The 20,898-nt window shown below is 34.5% G+C and overlaps 2 protein-coding genes across 4 annotated transcripts; both read right to left on the bottom strand.

Annotated features, from left to right (window-relative positions):
• Positions 1-603: 603 nt before the first annotated feature.
• Positions 604-9,644, bottom strand: LOC114323446 (PIF / Ping-Pong family of plant transposase). Of its 3 annotated transcripts, XM_028271057.2 has the most exons (3): positions 9,358-9,497; positions 9,082-9,251; positions 604-1,923 (listed from the first exon to the last, which is right to left on the bottom strand). In XM_028271057.2, the coding sequence occupies exons 2-3, from the start codon at positions 9,212-9,214 to the stop codon at positions 857-859; spliced, it is 1,200 nt and encodes a 399-aa protein (XP_028126858.2). In that variant the 5' UTR covers positions 9,215-9,251; positions 9,358-9,497; the 3' UTR covers positions 604-856. The 3 variants fall into 3 exon arrangements, with proteins under 3 accessions (XP_028126858.2, XP_028126857.2, XP_028126856.2); XM_028271056.2 differs by having other exon boundaries at positions 9,082-9,644; XM_028271055.2 differs by lacking the exons at positions 9,082-9,251; positions 9,358-9,497 and adding an exon at positions 2,212-9,035.
• Positions 9,645-14,097: 4,453 nt separating this feature from the next.
• On the bottom strand, positions 14,098-20,111 carry PHIP1 (phragmoplastin interacting protein 1). Its single transcript, XM_028271061.2, has 4 exons — positions 19,385-20,111; positions 18,290-18,461; positions 15,124-15,170; positions 14,098-15,041 (listed from the first exon to the last, which is right to left on the bottom strand). The coding sequence occupies exons 1-4, from the start codon at positions 19,987-19,989 to the stop codon at positions 14,285-14,287; spliced, it is 1,581 nt and encodes a 526-aa protein (XP_028126862.2). The 5' UTR covers positions 19,990-20,111; the 3' UTR covers positions 14,098-14,284.
• Between the last annotated feature and the right edge of the window lie 787 nt (positions 20,112-20,898).

Raw genomic sequence — 20,898 nt, 5'->3', positions numbered from 1 at the left:
TAAACAGATTGAATTGGTTCTAATTTTTCAAAAACTGTAAATAACGGATTAATTTTGATTTTACCTTAATGCAAACCAATTCAGACCATGCTCACCCCTAAAAACGCATGGTGTCCCTAGGGCACTTATTTTGAGAAAATTGTTAAAAGTCATCTTCTAACTTTTAATCTATTTTTAATCATATTATTTCATTTTTAATAATTTTCTCAAAACAAATGTAGTTTTCTCATTTTTAGTGGTCTCAAACTCAAATGGTTGCATGTGGCTCTAATAGATTGGTAACATTCAGAACATGGAGTATACGATATAGATAAATAATTGTAAATCATTATGTCCTATTTGATTCAGTAGATTGAGATATAATGGAACGAATTATCATTCCTAAGACATCCATACAAAGGGTGAGTCTTGGCATAGCAATAAAAACACAAAAACAATCTCTATGCATTTCAGGTAAGGCAGGCATTTGATCATTTTCAAATCCTACATTGACGAGAGCCTCGTACACTAAGGCAGCGAGGGTGTTACCAAATGTTAGACCTTGTACTTGCCTGTAAATAAATACAAAACAATAATGGAAAGCTGATTTGAGACCTAAGAAAATGGCACAAAGATTTACATTGTGGCCTGAAATTATCCCACTTACAATGCGTTTGTGATCTGCAGTAACTAAAATGGAACTGAAAAAGTCAGCAACTACAAGCCACAATATTTAAAGTTGCTTTCAAATAAATCACAAAAAGAAAAGAAAAAAAATATGTGAGTTCATGTCACAGGATCATGGATTGTTGTGCTAACCCTAAACAAACTACCCAATTGTCTTCAACTAGCTTCCAATTCAACAAATAGGACAATGTTAAGTCGACGAATCAATCGATGGCAGTCTACTTAATAAGTAGAGAGAAAGCTTGTCTCTTAGAATAGAGGCAGAATCGTCACCAGATTCACAAACTTGCTGCCGATAAGCTGAATCATGACGATGAGATAAAGACATCTCATCTCGCACCTCATCCTCCAAATCAATGACTATATTGTGCAGCAAACAACAAACAAGAATAATTCTCGGCAATCTATTCTTATCAGGCCTCCACATAACACCTTGTATGATCCTCCACGTCTCCTTCAACCTTGCCAATGCTCTTTGTGCCACCATTCGAGTTGCAGAAAGCTGTTTGTTGAAGTTGGCTTGAGAATCAGTGAGGCTATGACCTTGATACGGAGTTAGAAGCCACGGCAACAGAGGAAACCCTAGGTCCCCAACGATAAATTCCCTTAATTCTGTTCCTTCTGAGATTTTCACTTTTTCCCCATTTAGCCTCTTCCCTTCTTCGGATAGTTTGAAGAAGGTCGAGCTTTTGAGAACGAGTGAGTCACTCAAACTTCCTGGCCATCCAGTGACAATGTCGAGGAATCTCATATCGGGGTCCACAATTGCCTGGAGGATCATGCTGTGATTCTTCTCCTTATCACACCAGATGTTATTTGACCGATCAATTGATGACAGGCACATCATAATGTGTGTGGTGTCAATGGCACCGCAACAATTGGGTAGGCGTAGGCCTCGGAATTTTTCAAATTTACTCTTTATCTCTTTCATCTCAGCTTCTGTGGAGGGCCACCGGAGGTGGTGGAGCCCTCTTGCTTCCATGGCTTCCACAAAACGCCAAGTTATTTGGGCAACGGTTGATTGGTTTATCCCGAGCAAATCGCCAACAGCTGATAAAGATTCACCAGAGCTCAGCCTTCTTAAAGCGATAGCGACTCGATCGTTCAGAGACAAAAGTTTGCCATTGAGATCTGTGAAGTTTGCAGGCCTAGCCATCATCTCTTCCTTCACAAGTGAACAGATGTAGTTAAATGTCTTTCTTGAAATCTTCAAAACAGATTCAAATTTAGGTAGATCCTTTAATTGCGATGAAGGCCCTGAAAAGCACAAATAATAAGGAAATAAATAATCATTCATCACAAGAATTATTTGAGAATTTTCCAATCAAAATTCCTGGTGGAAAACAAATATTAATGCTACTGCTCAATCTCTGCCTCTCCCAAATTTAGAGGTACTATCAAAGCGAAAGGAATGAACAATGGAAGCTTCTATTTCCACACATCACTCTCTCAATACAAATTTTTTTTTGGTTCAGAAATCAACTTCCAAACAAAAACTTATGGTTCAGAAATCAACTTCCGAATAAAAAAACCTGTGGTTCGTACCTTTGGTTCGGAAGTTGATTTCTGAAGAAAAAATGGTGTGAAGTTTGTAAATAGAAGCCCCCATGGACATTTCCGCAAAACAGACAAAATTGCCCCCAAATGGTGGTGTGAAGTACATCTTACAGCCAAGACAAAGGTTAGAAATATGCCCAAACATAATAAATCACATGCTCAAATAGTGCTACAAGTATTCAGATAATTTCAACAGCATTTTTATGCCCAAGCTGTCCGAATATGCCTACTCAAATATTTACCTCTTTTTGTGTCCTTTGACTATTTATAAGGCAAAACAAAAAGGAATGATTTCCCCAAGATCATATTATGCTTAATGAAGTTCAAGGCTCTACTTGGTATTAGTGAAAACTAAATCAAAAAAATTGTTGTGAAAAAAAACCCTTCCTATTATATGTTTGCTTCAAAAAGGATGTCATTAATTAATGGCAAGCAAAACCTTTATACAACCAGGCTATCTTCGAATTTAAAACTAGTTGAAGCATTAACATATGCCCAATGATTAAAAAAAAAAAAAAAAGGACAAAACCATAATTCTAGTTTTTTAAGAAATTAGAACTTTACATACCAAGTATAATCTGCACATGTTAGCTTATGGAAAGAAGACAAAAATGAATAACATAAGGATCAAATAGTGTGTATCAGGAAGCAGAACTTAGAGCCTTCATATATTATACAACAGAGAGAAATACTCATCTCCCATTACAGATGTATATGATTGGGTAAGGGTCAGACAGAGGTCCCTAAGTGAGGAATGGGACTTTGAGTGGAAAGAGGATCTCTTCTCCTAATGAGATTATGAGACCAAACCCTTTTATTTGGGTAAAAACTCAGTCAGTATTTGCTTGATCAAACTATCAACCAAAATTTATAATAATTTTAGGAGCCACTATAACATATTGCATCTAAATTCAGTGGGAAGAGGGGCTACATTTCATATGCAACTCTACAAATAAAATGGCCCATGGAGAAGACAAAAAGTGTGCCAAATATATTTGAGACATCAAAAGAGAGATACAAATAGTATTTTTCTGGAAAAATACCAATTGTAAACCATTTGATTGATTGATATACTTATAAATCACCAGATCGAGATTTCTGGTTATAAGATCTCAACTGATGTAGTCAGTGTACAATGATATGACTGGTTTTTGGGTATCCATAAACTTTCAATTTGGCAACGTACACACAGCAAGATTTTTTTAAATTTTTTCCCAATGGCATCACTGGTAAGCAATAACAGCAACCAATGTAAGTCTTCATATACTCATAACTCTCGTCTTAAAATGAAGCAGTGTGTAAATTTGAGATTAGGACCTACTCTATCAATGCATGTTGGAACAAGCCTTTGACTAATGGAAGATTGTACCAAATGAAGCAGAAGATAAACCAAAGTGAGGGACGGAGTACACTGAGAAAGTAGACAAGGGAATATAAATAAACAAAACTACCTGAAACTATGTTATGTGTGCATGAAGAAACTCAAAAAGCTTCACAAGCTCAAAAATAAACACTGCATTTGTGTGCCTACAGATTTGTATGCATTTCAACACCACATTAAATTATTATCTGGAATGATTGAGAAGCTATCAGCTTATGATGTGATAAACAAGCATGCAGTAGCCATACGGATGAAAATTTTACCCATCCTCAATTGTGAAACTCTTTGGTTAACAGGATATAGACTAAGCTTCGAGTCTCCCATTACAAGCCAAAAGAAGTCTCATTATTTTCAAATTTCACAATAGACCTTTGTCTTGTGCCAAAAACTACCTTAGTCATATTATTACACTATACAACACTATAAACACCTCACAATTGTAAGATTCATGATAAAGTAGACAGGAATTTTAAAAAATTGTCTTTCTCATAAGGCATTATTTCAACACTTCAAACTCCTTGCTAATTCTATTTGCATCTTCTTTGACTATCCCAACACCTTCTCCGGATTTTTAAATTCGCATAACTAAGTTTTTCATGTTGTTATTGGTCTTTCATGTGCATGCCTGAATGATCTCAATACATTCATTTCATCACATTAGTTGGAAATAATCAATTATGCTATTCCAAATGTTTCTCTTCTTTCTCCTTCTATTAGGATGTTCATTGTTTCAATTTGATTATATCAACCTAGTTAGTACAAACACTTCTAGTAAGGAGTCGGCATGCATTAGTTCCTGATGCTTCAGTGATATACCCAGACACATTTAATACACTCATATCCATATGTTGGAAACTTTTTTTAATTCCTAACATGCATTTGATTCTATTCAGATATTCCTCCAGGCATGCCTAGAGAGGCATTCTTTCACACCTAGAATTAATCATAAGGAAAAACATATAACACTCTCAAACTCATGGATCAATTCTTTCTAAAATTGAGATAATATTGAGGTGTTGAATATAAGTTTTGGATCCATGTTCACGTAAAATCACCTCTGCTTGCTCACATGAACTCTAATATTACCTACTTGGGAACTCAGAACACTCAATAATCCTATGTTGTTTGGATGCATACGTAAAACATTAAATTTTAGGATAAATTACAAATACACCCCTTAAGGTTTGATTAAAATACGAATCACCTCCTGTGGTTTTGGAAATTACATTCCACCTCCTGAGATTTCTAATTTCATAACAAATCACCAATTTTATTAATAAATCATCAAATTAATTAATAGTTTTTAATGATATTAGAAATATGTTTTAATTAATAATTTAGGTAATTTTATTTTGTACAGGAGACCAATTATGAATTTCATATTTTTAGTTAATTATGTTAAATAAAAAATACTAATAATGATGTATTTGTAATTTTTTAAACTACTGCGAGTAATCTGTATTTTAAGCAAATCTCAGAGACTATATTTGTAATTTACCCTAAATTTTATGATTGGGACACAAGACTTAGTTTGATTCGGTTCAGATTTTGTCATATGGGGATGTCAATATTGAGGCCCTTGTACCCTGTACACATCCATGCATCATAGACACATACATCCTTTTTCAACAACCCACTCTTTAGTTGTCTTATTGCCTACTAAGTTTCTTTTCTGTATATATACTATAAATGCATCAACCTCATAGTACAAGAACATTTAACAACGAAGCTATTAAGTCTATGGGTAACATCCTTCTCAATCTCCTTCCTCATCAAGTGAAAGGAACACAGATGGGTCATAAAAGGCTTGGCCGTAACTGTCAATACCACTATATCTTGCTCAGCAATAATTATCAAATGTATATTTTCACAGAATCCAAAACAAGAATCTTTTTTAGTAAAAGCAAAAAGTTATTGCTTTCAAGAGAAAAACATTACTTTCCTTGTATAACTACCCTAACCATCATTTGAGTGATACATGTCTACAAGGAAAAAGCATTTTAAACAGCAGGTTGATTAAGAAGCACAAAAAATGCGGCAATTTTGTACAATGTCAAGTATAAAACCACAAAAAAGGGGAAAATGCATTCTGGTGAAGTGCTAAAAATCCTAAAACAACATTAAAATAACTGAACATGTTTCCCATATAATGACTTAGGATCACTACACATGTTTTTAAGTCAACATAAAAATCCTGAACATGTTTTTCCCATATAATGACTTAGGATCACTACACCACACACTATCCCCCTTTTTAACACACTACTAATAAAACAAATAAAATATGAAATCATGTTAATGAAACTGAGAGATCAAATTATTCCAACCACAATAGCAACAAAGAAAATAACTGAAGCCCACAAGCATAACAAGAATCACATGCGATAATCCTACTAATTTCTGCACAGTTCAACAAGCCCTAAGGTACCCTTGCCACAACCACCATAGATAGACACCAAAACCACCTCTTGAACAACACATATAACTAGTAACACCATCACCACCATTTGCAGCTTTACCAGTCATGCACTTAATTACCTCCTTAGTTAACATTGCTAGAGGATTTAGGATTTAGTGTGTTGGCAATTTCTGTAGACAAAATGTGTGCTAGGTGTCCAGGTTTGGTGTGCAGGTATTAGTGTCCAAGTGCTAAACATTGAAGACATCCAAAGACAATGCAATGTGTGCTTCAAACCAATCTCAGAGAAAATTATATGAGCATATTTCATTACTTTAGGACATACATAGCCATTGAGTATTTATTGTCTGCTATGGGAGTAGAGTGAATCAAGTAGTGAACTTCTAAAATTTCATTTTCGGGAGAAGTTGTGAATAATCAAAACATCAAAAATCCTAGAATTGAAGTTCCTATGACAACCCTTTTGCATATTTGTTATTAGGAACTAAAAATGAGACCTAGAACATCTTAGGTTATGGAAAATACCTTATCTTGCAAGCAGCGACAACAATGACAATGGCAATGTGGTGGTAAGATAGTGTGACGGTGGTTGTTGTAGTGGCATGGCAGTTGTGGTGGTTGTGAGGTTGGATAGAGTTGGCGAAGATGGTGGTGGTGATAGTGGAGTGATGGCGGCTACAGTGGTGGTGGGTGGTGGTGGTAATAGTGGCAAAGTTATGATAAAGGTAGAGGGGTGGGGTGTCGTTGGTGGTTGTAGTGGAGTGACAATAGTGGTGTTGGTGTTGTGGTAGTGTAGTGGTGATGGTAGTGTTGGTGCAATAGTGGTGACGGTGACAGTAGTGATAGTTGTGTTGGTGGTGATATGGTGGGTAGTTGTGCCAATAGTGGTAGTGGAGATGGAGGGGTGGTAGTGATGGTGGAGATAGTTGAGTGATGGTGGTGGTGGTGGTTGCGGTAGCGGCGATAATGTTGGAGTGGGGTGATGATGGTACAACTCATCGATGGCAAAATCAAAAAAGGTTAAAAACTCAACATTCAACATTAATTAAGAATTAAGAAGTCTGCAACTTAAAAACTTATTTTTATGACATTTAAAATTTTAAGTGATGGCATGTCAATCTTGAGATTGTGGGTTCGAATTTGAGGGCAACCACCTTGTGCAAATAAAACCAAGGTTAGGTTTGTACCCAATCTACCAATCTATAAATATCATCCACTAGCAAAATACTATTTCATCAATCATAAATCATTACTTCACAAATGCCAAAAGTATTTAAGTTCAATAATGAATAGATCATCCATAAAAAATAAATAAATTACAAGCTAAAGAAGATATCATCAAAATTAATGTTAGAGCACAAATTAGAGACATTAAAGATCGAACATATTAGGGGAAAGTTCTTTATTTTTTTCAACCTCCACCATCTTGTTCCCAAATACTATACTTTGACCACCAAACCACCATCTTATTTGAAAGCATGCATGAACGCATTCTTGAGATCTATTGATGAATGTGTTTGGTTATCTGTTGAAACTGGATATAGAACTCCTATGGTGTCAGACTCTAGTGGTGACTGGTAACTAAAACCTAAACTTGCTAATGAATGGGATAAAACTAACATTGAAAATTTCTGTTGGATTTTAAGGCATTAAATTCAACTTATTGTGTCATCACACCTAGTGAGTTTATGAGGATCTCCAATTGTGAAATTGCTACAGATGTCCCATCAGACAATTTTTAAGGTTACATATTTTGCTGTCGTAAACACCAATTTCGACAAAATGATTAAACTCTTTCATAAACAGTTTACAATTCTATGCTATCATGTATACGCCAATGAAGAACTTTAAGTTGGACTTTTCCTTGCCTATTTTGCTTACACAATGAATTTCCTGGAGGTAAAAACACAAATATATTTCTTTTATCTAACAAAAAAATATATATAAAATAAAATAAAACAAAAAACAAATAATTTCATCATTATTTTCTTAGCAGCCAAACAAACCATTATATACTTCTGAACATATAACCCTTAAAAATAAATAAATAAAACAAAAATGATTGATCCACCAAATTTGAGCTCCGCCGAGCCGGACGACCGGCGTCACCCTTTTCAACCGCAACTGTCACCCTTGTCAACTGCGACTGTTACCTTTGTCTACCGGTGTAACCGGCATCCTATCGGCTGGACGACCGCTGGGATCACCGACTAGACGACCGGCATGTACAAATTCGGATAATTCGGACAAATCCAACTTCGGTGTATGTAGCAATGCTCTAAATAAAAATAGAAAATACAAACAAACTAAAGAAAACCGGCTTGTAACAAAAACAATAAAAAATGGAAAATACCCAAGTGCATTATATGTGCGAAATCAGCATATTCAAATCAAGGATACAATAACCCATGTCCCAAAATTTTGCCAAATACAAAGAAAACCTAACTAATAGAATCATAAACACCAATTCAAGAATACCCAGAAAGGTTAGTTAACATTGAGCACAATAACCAAAAAGCTCAACAATCCAAATCAAGAAAGCAAATAAAAGAAAAGTAAAGAATGAGATTTGTAATGTCTATGTACCAGTAAACCTCTTGGAGAAGTGGTAAAACACAAATATATTTCTTTTATCTAATCAAAAAAATACAAAATACATTTCTTCATATATTAATTTCCTTCACCATTGTTTTCGTAGCAGCCAAACAGACCTTTAGATATTTGTGAACACATAGCTTTTCAAAATTAAAAAAAAAAAATTACAATTAAACAAAAGAAAACTGGAATGTAACCCCCCAAAAAAAATAAAAAATAAAAATTGGAAGATACCCAAGTGCATTATATGAACAAAATCAGCATATTCAAACCAAGGATACAACAACAACCCATGTCCCAAAATTTTGCCAAGTGCAAAGAAAACCTAACTAAATAGCCTCACAAACACCAATTCAAGAATACCCAGAAAGACCAGAGCACAATCAAACAAAAAGCTTGACAACCCATATCAAGAAAACTCATAAAAGAAAAGCAAAAAATGAGATTTGTAAACTCTATGTACCAGTAATCCGCTTGGAGAAGTGGTCCCACCAATCCAAGGACTCGGGTTGGTACGGCAGAGAAGAAAGGGCAGCATTTTGGTCAACCTCTTTTTCAATCTTCCTCTTCCTCTTGAGCCCTCTAATGGGTCCCATTGAAACTCAAAAACCCAGTTGATTGATTGAACTAAACCTGAAGAAGAGAAACCAAGAAAGGGATAGTATGTGAGAGAAGAGAGAGATATCAAAACTTGAATGGAAGAGGAAGAGAATGGGGATGGTATTTGTGAGAAGGGTACGCAGATGAAGATGGAGATGGTGGGTTGCCGAGGAGGAGATGACTTGGTTTGGTCATTTGGTGTGTGTTTTTGGTTTTCAAAGCATGCAATGTTTATATATTTGAAGCTAAGGGAAACAAATGCGTGGGGCTATTTTTGGGTTCAACTGGGAGAGGAGCATTGATTTGTAATAAAATAAAAGTATGAGGTAATTAGAAGAAAAAAATATTAAGGATTTTTTTTTTTTTTTGAAATTTGAATGTACAAATTCTATTTAAATCAAATTTTTGGATTGGCCCTAAAGAGCTTAGGTCACACCTCCCGGCTCAAATTATGTCTATTAGGCCAACTCTTTAAAGTTTTGTATTTCGTACATAGAATGAATTTTATTTATGTATTATAAATTTAAAATAATTTATTAAATATTTTTTTAAAAAATATGTAACATCAATCTAATATATATTTTAAATATTGAATAATTGTATTTAGAAGCTCTTGCTCGTAAGATGAATTTGACAATTGTTTTTTTAATTTTTTTAATTACTATAATTTTTTTAAAAAAAATAAGATGCTTGATAATTGCTAAAAAAAAAATTTTTTTTTTGTTAGATAGGAAATTTTGTGAGTCTTTTTGAATTTTTACATTTCAATAAACTTATGCACACAAAGGTCAAATATAAATATTTAACAAATAGGCCTCACACATGTAAGACCCACATGTATGGGATCCATATGTGAGACCTACCAGATATCTATATTGTTAAAATAATCAAAAGTATACAGTGAAATTTATCACAATATTAAAAATAAAATCGTCTTCAGAGATTTTACGCTTTTATTTTACGAAACAATCACTTATTTAATTAAACAAAACATTTTTTTATTTTTTTAGAAGAAACTTGCCTACACTTCTCATCTTTTTTTTTTTAAACCAGTTAATCACTGTTCTTTTTATAGATGTGGTTTGAAAAACTAGATCTGTTTTAAACCAAGTAAGATCTGTATTAAAATCCATCATCCCTGTTGTCGCTGCCCAACTCTGCCACATCTGCTAGCGTGTTTTGGACTCCGTCACCCACTTCCATCTCCCTTATACCAAGGCCATCGCTCTACCTCCTTCATCTCTACCTTACCCCACAACTGAGAGAGGCATCTCTATCACCCCAAGGACACGATTCTACCTCCATCTCCACTCCATCTCACGACTTGAAGAGGTAACAGTTAGGAGGGTGTCAACGGTTCAATAAGAGAGATGGGGGACAAAATATATGCTTAAAATTGAGAGGATAATTTGTCTTTCCATTTTTACCAAAAGGGTTCTTTTGGGTAATTCTAAATGCATCTCAAAAATTAGTTTGGATACCCCATTAGTTGGAATAACCAAATTGAAAATTTAAATATTTATTTATATATTTATTTGGACATCCCAAATAATTCCTATTATAACCCTAAAAATAAAAATAAAAAATCTTAGAAATTCTACTTTCGACACTCCAATTCTATTAACTTTTTTCATTTGGGCACTCTATGTCGAACAAATTATATATGTCCAAAAACTTAATTTCAAACCTATGAAATTTTTTCGGATAATCAATGCGGAACAAATTAAATATGTTCAGATACTCAGTTCCGAACAATAGAAAATTAGTCACAACATTTTCATTTGAATACTCAGTGTCGAACAAATTACATATGTCTAGATACTTAATTTTGAACCTATGAAATTTATTCGGATACTCAGTTTCGAAAAATAAAAAATTTGCTCCAACCTTTTCATCTAGATACTCGATGCCGAATTATATGAATTTTGTTTGGAAACAAGTTTCTAAATAAATGTAATTTGTTCAACACTGAATTTTAGAATCAATTCCGTAAACCAAACAACAAAAAATGAGAAATATCAAATAAAAACCTACTTTATTTATAGAAAATTGCTTGAAAACATATTCTTTATTGTCTATCTTGATTTCAATATGAAATAGAATGTAAGAATGATAGATTCAAGCAAATAGACAAAATAGTTTGTGGCTATCGGCACCGTTTGGGAAGATGGTTTGTGGCTATTTTAGCCACAAAAAATAGACTATTTTAGCACAACAAACAAAACATCACATCCAATCCATAATCATTACACTCTTCTCTCACAAAAAAAGTCCAAAAAGTCCAAAAATCCTTCCCAAACCAAGCTTTTTAGCCCAGGCTAAAATAGTCAAAAAAATCAAAAAAATCAAAAAGCCAACCCACTTCCCAAACGAAGCCTTATGTATGAAGATGCAAAGCGACGAGAGTAAGAAGAGAAGAGAGAGAAAATAATTATTGGGATTGATGATGAATGGGATATTCAAAACACTTTGATTTACACTTTTTCTAATGTCAGATACTTTTTGATCATTTTAAATAAGGACTTAATGATAATAAAAAAATTAATAAATTTGGATAATTTTATTTCCACGCATCCTTTCCTCTCTATACACATCATCTTTTAAGGTACACACTTAATAAATTTGAAATATTTTATTTCTCTCAATCCACATACAATTGTTTGAATTATACCCTACCCAAGATATACACACCAAACTACACACACTCAACACTAATAAGAGGAGTTTTGTTCAAAACCTTCAATTCTTCAATCTTATTCTCCATAAAAAGCATTCAAAGCTTTGACATCTGCGCATCTAATTGACAATCAAACACGTCGATTTGTGGTTGACTGAATAAAGGAGGATCAATTTTTCAAATCATTCAATATTAGTTCTCCGAATACACTATGATTCATAAATTTGTTATTGAACTAAGACTCCTAATTCAGAAATCTAGTACCGAACAATATCTCCTCTCTCAAAGTTCAAATTCTAAACCAAATTTTTAATTCGATTATGTACCTTGTGAATAAGATTTTTTTATATTTTTATCTTCCTTTGTTGCTTTTTTTTTCTTTTTTCTTTTTAGTTATGCAAATATATGTATAAGTATAGAGATCATTACAGACAAAACTCATATTGCTCATACCAGACCAAGGAAACAATTCTTGAAAACTATAAACTAATTGAGCTCAACAAAAACCACACAATCAACTAACTAATGTTTGGCTGAATCAGTCCTTTGACCCGACTGAGAGGGTAATTTTTGTGAAAATTGGGCCGAGCTAGGAGATGGTCATTATGACCCATAGTACGAAGGGCTGGGTAAAAAGACCGTAAAGTTACTTCGGCCCAAGAGAGGTACAAAATTACTTCGGCCCGAGAGAAATGCAACGTTACTCTGGTCCGGAAGCGACTTGTAGTTATTCCGGACTAGTGTTAGCCCGGTCAAGGCGCATTGTGGTGGGAACTGTCAGAACCTTGCTACTTGGAAGCTCGGTCTAAACAGACCATGGGTTGTACATGAGAGAACCGAGATAAGGAGGAGTAAAAGGAAGAACCGAACTAAGAATAGTTCGGCTTACTCTGTGGCTCGGCATAGCCAGTATTATTTCGGTCATGTTGTAGTTTGGCCATGGTAAAAACCATCTCACTTGGTTTAAGAGGGGGTGTTGAAGGATAAGCATTATCTTTCAAGAGTACGAATCCTGGGAAGACTCTGCATGGAGGAGTAAAAGTCCTACTAGGATTGTGCCACACGAAACCTATAAAAGCTCACAAACATCACCTTTGGAGAGGTAACACACAACTTTGCTTTCTGAATACTCAGAGCTTTTGTCTATTTGTCAAGTTGACTGACTTAGGCATTGGAGAGGTTTCCGGCACACACCCGCCGGCTAGCTTACGTTTGTGTTTTCAGGTGATAAAACGACGACGTACAGAGGAAAGTAGACTTGGTCAACAGGATTATACGAGAAGGTTTATTTCTTTCCTGTACACCGACCAATTATCATTGGCTCAATAATCTCCAAATCCATGAGAAGGAGTACACATAACATATAAATATATACATATATATAAAACTTGATAAAAATTTAATAAGAAAATCAAAAAAGAACCTTCTGTCAGATGTTTTGTGAAGGAACTTATGAACTTCAGAATAATAAGTTGTGTACTGAAAAAACTCATATTCTAATGTAAATTGTGTAATAATGTCTATATTAGTAATTTTGTTTGGTGATAAAAATATAATAAATTTTTTATTCATTAAGTGTGCACAAAAAAAAATTTTGATATGTGAAAATAGAAACTTTCTTAAATTAAAATGCCCAACTTAATTTTTAGAGTGCAAATAGAGTGACCTGTTCTTTTGGGGGTACATTCAATTAACTAAGGACAAAATAAACATTTTAATACAAAGTTATTTGTTCAATCTAATTGCTTAATGAATAACGGACATCCATGGATGATTAAATGTAATGTGAATTTAACAGTAAGGGAAGACAAATCATAGAGTTAACTGTAAGTTTTTCGAGATCGACATAATTTATTCCAAAAATATAAAAATAAAGGATAAGAAGATAAAGTGAAAAAAAAAAATTTAATTTTATAAGTTTCATTTAACTCCTTTTCTTGATAAATCTAAAGATCCAAACATAACATTAACATTGATCAATTAGCAGTGCCGACCTGAAAAATGGAGCAAATGATACCACCAGAACAATGCTTATCCTTCAATATTAACAATGATCCAAACAGCACGTGAAATCACCTGGGTGTTCAACATTTTGTGAAAAATATGTAGAGCCTGAGATACAGACACTTCCTGGATCAAAGCATGCAATCTATAATCAGAATCTACAAATTTTCTTTTGCAAGAAACTTCAGAGGAAAAAGATTAAAATGGTCAAAAAATCCATAGAATGTCAAAACTGTTGATGTAACAAGGCAGTTTGGCTCTACCAGAAATAGCTAAAAAACAACCAAGTCCCCCAGAACAATGTTAAAAGTTATTTTCTTTTGAAATTTATGCATTTTTCATATAATAAACAACAAAGAAACAAGTTAATACATTTCCAATGTGATTACATTGCACCGCTGTTCGTTAGATCATCAGCTTGTTTGTTAGGGCACGATGATGAAAGATGGCCTTTTTCACCACACTCATAGCAAGTTCTTCTCCTAATCTTTCCACTGACAGCGCTTGCATCACCATTATCAGTTTCCTTACTTGTCAGCAAAGATTTCGAATTGCTCTCTGTTACTACTTTCTTTAGATCGTCAGCTTGTTTGTTAGGGCACAATGATGAAAGATGGCCTTTTTCACCACACTCGTAGCAAGTTCTTCTCCTAATCTTTCCACTGACAGCGCTCGCATCACCATTATCAGCTTCCTTACTTATCAGCAAAGATTTCGAATCGCTCTCTGTTACTACTTTCTTTGGAACCACTGCTTCCAAAGACTCTTTTACTACTTTCTTTGGAACCGCTGCTTCCAAAGACTCTTTTACTACTTTCTTTGGAACCGCACATCTTATTCTCACAGGTCTCCCACAAACGATCTTTTGATCCAGTTTCAATGCCATGTTTACTGAGACACTATCAGTGAAATCTACATGGGCATAACCTCGAAACTCCTTTGTTTCCTTGTCTTCGCCAAATCGAATAGTGGAAATACTGCAATCAGAGAAAAGTTTCCTCAGTTCATCCTCGGTTATATCCCACGATAAGTTTCCGACGTAGATCCTATTGTAGCCTTCCATGATTGCAGGGGCAAAATCAGATGACACTGTTTTAGGTCTAGTCGACTTGTAGGGCTGGATTTTCAGGAACAGTCCACCCCTGCACAAAACAAAGGTTCCATCAGCATTACAGAGGAAAAATAGGATTATGAGTAATAACATGTAGTTTATATGTTACTCACATGTCAGATCCATCAAGGGCTAAGGCTCGTTTAGCGGCAGCTTCAGTCTGCAAAAAGAATACAGAATCACAATCAAACCTACAAGAACTCCAGTCAACAAAAAATATATGTTTAATAGCCAAACCAAACTTATTCTGTCTCCCAATCAAGTGGGATTGGCTACATGAATTTTTTTTGCCATTATGCTCTATAAAGGGCTATATGTTCAGTTAAACTAAATAAAATTTTCTCATATTTTTTTATAACTACATCGCATCTCAGTTTAAGTCTTCCTCCTCTGCCCCTAACATTTACATTTATGGTAATTATATCTCTCTTCTTTCCATCCATAGGTATTCGTTGTACATGACCAAACCATCTTAATCTATTCTCTCTCAACTAATCTTCAATTAGTGCTACTACCACCAATTTAAGAATATATTAATTTTTAGTTCTGTCTTTCCTAATCTTACCAAAATCTATCTAAACATTTTCATCTCAACTACATTTAGTTTAATACATGTTCAATGCAACTGTTAAAATTTCAAAACTCGAATGCATCTTTACAGATCTCCCTCCCTTCCTCTCCTATATCCAACCAATTCTAAACTTCGAGCCAATATGATATGGCCTCTGCAAGGAGTTCTAACATTTTGAAGAAATTTAGAATTTCAGTTTGGCTTAGACCTCGACCAAAAGAAGGCTGCTGCTGCTGCTGGTTGGGGAGGGGGAAGGGGGAGGAGGAGGGCCGAGGTTTGAGCAGAACTAAAAATGAAGGTGGAACCAAAATTGGAATTGTGCTCTTGCTTTCCACTGGTACTCATCATGTCAGCAACTGTAACAACAAAGATTACCAACAAATTTGTCCACAGAATATGCCTATCTCTTTGCCACCAATCTTTCAATCGGATCTTATTTCCAAGTACACAAGACCTTTGTAGCAACACAACTCTAGAATTTCCATCACCCTTATCGCCAAGGCCTACGTTACATGGACTCTTCTAAGGTTGTGAAGCACACATGTCAGACAATTGGACAAAGATATGAGACGTATCCAATACGCCTAGTTGGAGATGCACCCAACAAATATAAGAAAAATTGTTAAGTTTAATATATAACTATGCATAAAACGCCATATTTCAGTCATTATAAATCATTTTACCCTAAAAATATTTTGAAAGCATTTATGAAATATAAAATATAGCCATGTCTAGGTGTCCTCAACATGAGAACTAGATGAATCTGACACTTAACACAACAGCACCAAAGTTCATGTAACATAGGCCAAGCACAAGAGTTTATTTCATTGAGATAAAAATTGAAGAATAATCTTTGTTGGAGCTTGGAGAATGAAGAGACAATTAACATTGATTTAGGGAGTAACCCAATCAAATTAACAATAGTACAGTTTAAAAGATAACCTTAAGAACACTCCTTTGCCAAGTGGCCTACTGGCCAAGTGTAGCCAAGCATTTGGCAAAAGAAAGGAACTAGAACACTGCTTTGATGTGCTTACAGTATGCAAAGCATGAATACTGAGTTTGTCAAACATTTAGCAGCGTAGCTAAGGGTGCCACAGCAGAAAGGACCTAGACCACTGTTTTGATGTGGTTCAAGATGTTATGAAAAGGGCGATTACCAAGGTTGCCAAGCATAGCAGAGTAGGTCAGGCTCCACAGGAGGAGGACCTAGACGATTGGTTCAAAGTGCTTCGAGAAGTTAAGTGAGGCTTGAATGTCAAGTACTACTTCAGTTCTTAAGCACTTACACGGCCAGGGATATATTAGAAGCCAAGAGAAGGATAAACCTTCCACAGTTTTATGTTGGGGTGAGTTACAGAACCTTAAAGACAGAATAGGTTTAGAGAGTATTTCCAGCGTCAATTATTGACCTCAATCAACAGTCTTTTTGGGCTCTAGGGAGATAAAGCTTCCAATTTGGGTTATAATCACCAGATGTTTCTTTCCACTCGAAACCGAATTCAGAGAACTTTGATTATGGTCACACAGGTCGCACTTATTTATACTTAGCTACTCTAATAATTGGGATACTTTTTTTGTGCTAGCATGAACAAACCACTGACAACATAAGTTCCCCCATAAGTTTTAGAATAAGACTGCTTGAACTTGTATAGCCATGGATCTCTCTCTCTCTACCCAAGGAAAAAAGTTAAATTAAGTACAGAAAAAAAGTACGTATGGGAGAATAGAGAGTCTTATGTACTTGATATATCAAGCCATCCAAGCCCGACCTTAACTATTGCTTATTGGCCTCTAAGTATATTACCATTGTCACTCATCTAAAACCAACCACACTATTTGCTGTCATTTACCATATTCTACATCATCCAATGGTATCTGTCTTTCACCCTCGAACTATCTACTACGATTTTTAAAGGCAGGCTATTCTTTCACCACAGTTAGTTATTATGACAAGATTAGTACATAAGATTGGAAAGCATCATAAAATAAAGAATGACTCAGTTAACAACTTAAAAAATACCTCTCCAAGTGAAGGAGAAACAATTTGAAATGGGAACCATGGGGAGCAACATGGTTAAGGAAATAATACAACACTTGCTTCACTTTCACACTCGAAAGCAGCAGCCAACATATACAGTAAGATTGAAGATCAATGAGATGTGTGATGAGCACCAAACTTGCTACAGTAGACAACTCTTGCAATCCCTTCTATCTAATGACAACAATCATCTTCCTAAGAATCAGCGTTGATGTATCTCAGCAAAGGTTTGCATTATTTCCACACTTTTCCATATTGCTATGGAATTTTAAGAATAGGTTATCTTCCCAGATTTTAATGTCAAATTTGTAATATTGGTCATGACTCATAACTCTTCACCAAACGACTCCCCTCCGCCCAAAATAGTAAAAATAAATATAGAAAGAAAAAAAAAAATAAGCACATGGATACACACCCACCCACCCATAACATTCAAATGTATAGAGTTAGAGATTAGAGAGTAAACTTCAAATTCATCCACAAACAAAAATACATGCACACACACATTTTCGAGTACAAACTCTAAATTAATTTGACTTCCAAAGCACCAATCTGCACTTAGAAGAGGCTGTTAAGTGTGTTAACCAACATTGCTTATGCGAATCATGGATGAAAATAACAAAAACAAGCACAGTAAAATGCATAAACTATCTATGAAAGTACCTACCTTGAAATTGATAATGGCAATTCCTCTGAATTTCCCACTCTCAGGAAATTTCATACAATCAACTTCAGTTATGGTGCCACAACTTTCAAAATAACTCCGAATATCATCCTCAGTTGAGTAATATGGAATTCCTCCCACATAAACTTTTGTAACAACTTCCGCAGTTTCTTGACTGTAAGAATAAAACCCAATCATGAAATCAATGAAAGCTTAAAATTCAACATCATTTCCATTACAAAATAAGGCATCTTCTTCCTTGAAAATAACATATATATATATATATAACAAAACACAACTGTTTCTGAATTTTGTCCCACATGTCACCTTAAAATTAAATGGTCAGGATCAATTCAATCTAATGGTTCAAAATGTCCTCTAGACAAATTATCATTAGATGGCTGAAATTGTCTTCTGCCTTACATCCTACGGTCAAGGAGGCTTTTTCCTTTTTTGTTTCCCTCCCAAAAATATATTATATTTTAAAGACGATGTATTATTTTGATATGGCAATATCAATGGGTTTTAACAGAAAATATTCCTCCAAAGAAAAGCTGTGATGCATTTAAAAACATATGAAAGGAAAGGATAAAGGGAGGATCAGGATAGTAGCTTTGGTTTTGACTTTTAATTCTAAATTATAGAGTTTTTATTTCTCTCTTTCTTTTTCCCCTTTTTCTTCCAAATTTCTCAGCAACCAAACTTATACTACACAAAATAAATAAATAGAATGAACAGCATAAACTCATTCATATTGGTATCAAACAAATAAGCTAAATCTGGAAAGCATAGATTTCAGAAAAAACAACTATGCTAACTACTCAAGAACTCGAGGAGGCTTATAAGATTTCCATGACAAGCATCCACTTTTCAAGCATTCCAAAACCCTCCAACACACACAAACAATCAACTCTGTTCATACACAAAACTCAGAGCAGAGTGACAGAAACTGAACCAAATTAATTCACCAAAACTAACATATCACAAAATGAACCCAACCAACCAACTCACAAGCATATAATGACATAAACCAAAAACACCCAATTTTGAAATGTAGCTAACTTTATAGTAACGAAAGAAAAAAATAGAAAAATATACCTATCATTGGCCTTAATTGTCTCTATCACACCTTGTTCACTCTCTCCATTTGCACTCTCCTCACCCTCCTTTACTTGCTCAGTCTCCACCTTCTTTCCCTTCTTCTTCTTTTTCTTTTTCTTTTTCTTCGACTTCTTCGCCTCTACCATCTCTAAACCGCCACTCTCCAATCCCTCATCTCTCTTCCTCTTCTTCATCTTCGTCCTCTTCTTCTTATCATTCACAACCTCAAACCCACCTTCCTCACTCTCTTTCTCCAAATCACCACTACCACTTCCCTCCAGATCCTCATCTACCTTCCTCTTTCTCTTCTTCTTCTTCTCATTCACGCCTGCTGACCCAGCTTCCTCAATCTCTTTCTCTAAATCGCCACTACCACTTGCGTTCACATCCTCTGGACCGTGCAAAGATAGAGTTTTTCTACGCTTTTCTCGCTTGGATAACCTGGGTTTCTGGGCTGCAGAGTCGAGGAGGGACTTGAAAGAGTCTTGAATCTGCGAGTTCGGGTCTGGTTTTGTAGAATCGTTGTTAGCCTCTGATGCTGTTAACGATTCGGCCAAACCAACTCTCAGCTTCTGTTTCAGCTTTTTGTTCGATAAAACCATTTTCAATTCTTCTCGCAGAGAGAGAGAGAGGCAACACCAGTGATTGGGGTTGAACGAGGAAGGCAAAACCCAAAGTCCCCCAAAACCCTTCCTCGGCGAGGAAGATGAGATAGTGAAATCTTTATATTGCCCTGTTTGCTACAGTTTTTTTTTTTTTTTTTTTTTTAGCTTATTTCAGCTTTCAGTTTAATTTAAGTTATTTTGATGTATTTGGTTTAGCTTAACAATGCAGCTTATAGCTTTTTGTAAGTTAGAAATCAGCTTATTCTTTGAGTGGGACAGGAGAAGCTTAATTTATAAGTCAGAAATCAACTTATGTTCATAGTTATAAGTTATAATCTGTTAAGGCATAAGCTATAAGCACTTTCCCACCGCTCTACCACACAGGGCCATTAAGGGTAAATTATATTAAATCCCTACACCATTGAGTTTTTTTTTTTATAAATATTCTTTGAAAAAATAATAATAATAATAATAATAATTTAGAAAATTGACATACTTTTTAAATTATTTAAGAAATTAACTTACTTTTTAAAATCACATTTTAAAAATACAATTTTAAATTGAAATTGTATTTTCAACATTACTTTTTGAAATTGTATTTTCAACATGCGATTTCAAGGTGAAATTACAGGTTAAAAATGTAATTTCAATTTTAAAATTGTATTTTCAAAATATAATTTTAAAAAACAGGTTAGTTGGAGTTTCCCAACTAATTTGAAAAGTGAGTCAATTCTATAAATTGTTTTTTTTTTTAGAATATTAAAAAAAAAAACTCTCCCTTCAAACTATTTGAATTTAAACATTATATACTTCCATTAGTCATTGATTAAATATTTGAATAAAAATTATTAAGCACTATACATAGGCTGATTATATTAAATTTTTATAAAAAAATAAAATAAGATA

This window comes from Camellia sinensis, chromosome 1 (assembly GCF_055761805.1).
Source record: "Camellia sinensis isolate YWXY chromosome 1, ASM5576180v1, whole genome shotgun sequence".
Classification (NCBI taxonomy): domain Eukaryota; kingdom Viridiplantae; phylum Streptophyta; class Magnoliopsida; order Ericales; family Theaceae; genus Camellia; species Camellia sinensis.
This window is presented reverse-complemented; position numbering and strand designations above follow the sequence as displayed.

What these genes read in the sequence shown, in the direction of transcription:
- PHIP1 (XM_028271061.2), bottom strand. Translation starts at nt 19,989, where the DNA reads ATGGTTTTATCGAACAAAAAGCTGAAACAGAAGCTGAGAGTTGGTTTG. An exon ending in ACAATTAAGGCCAATGATAG is followed by an intron (nt 18,462 to 19,384) that starts GTATATTTTTCT and finishes TTATTCTTACAG; the next exon opens with TCAAGAAACTGCGGAAGTTG. An exon ending in GCCCTTGATGGATCTGACAT is followed by an intron (nt 15,042 to 15,123) that starts GTGAGTAACATA and finishes TGTTTTGTGCAG; the next exon opens with GGGTGGACTGTTCCTGAAAA.
- LOC114323446 (XM_028271055.2), bottom strand. Translation starts at nt 2,368, where the DNA reads ATGTTTGGGCATATTTCTAACCTTTGTCTTGGCTGTAAGATGTACTTC. An exon ending in AATCAACTTCCGAACCAAAG is followed by an intron (nt 1,924 to 2,211) that starts GTACGAACCACA and finishes TGTGCTTTTCAG; the next exon opens with GGCCTTCATCGCAATTAAAG.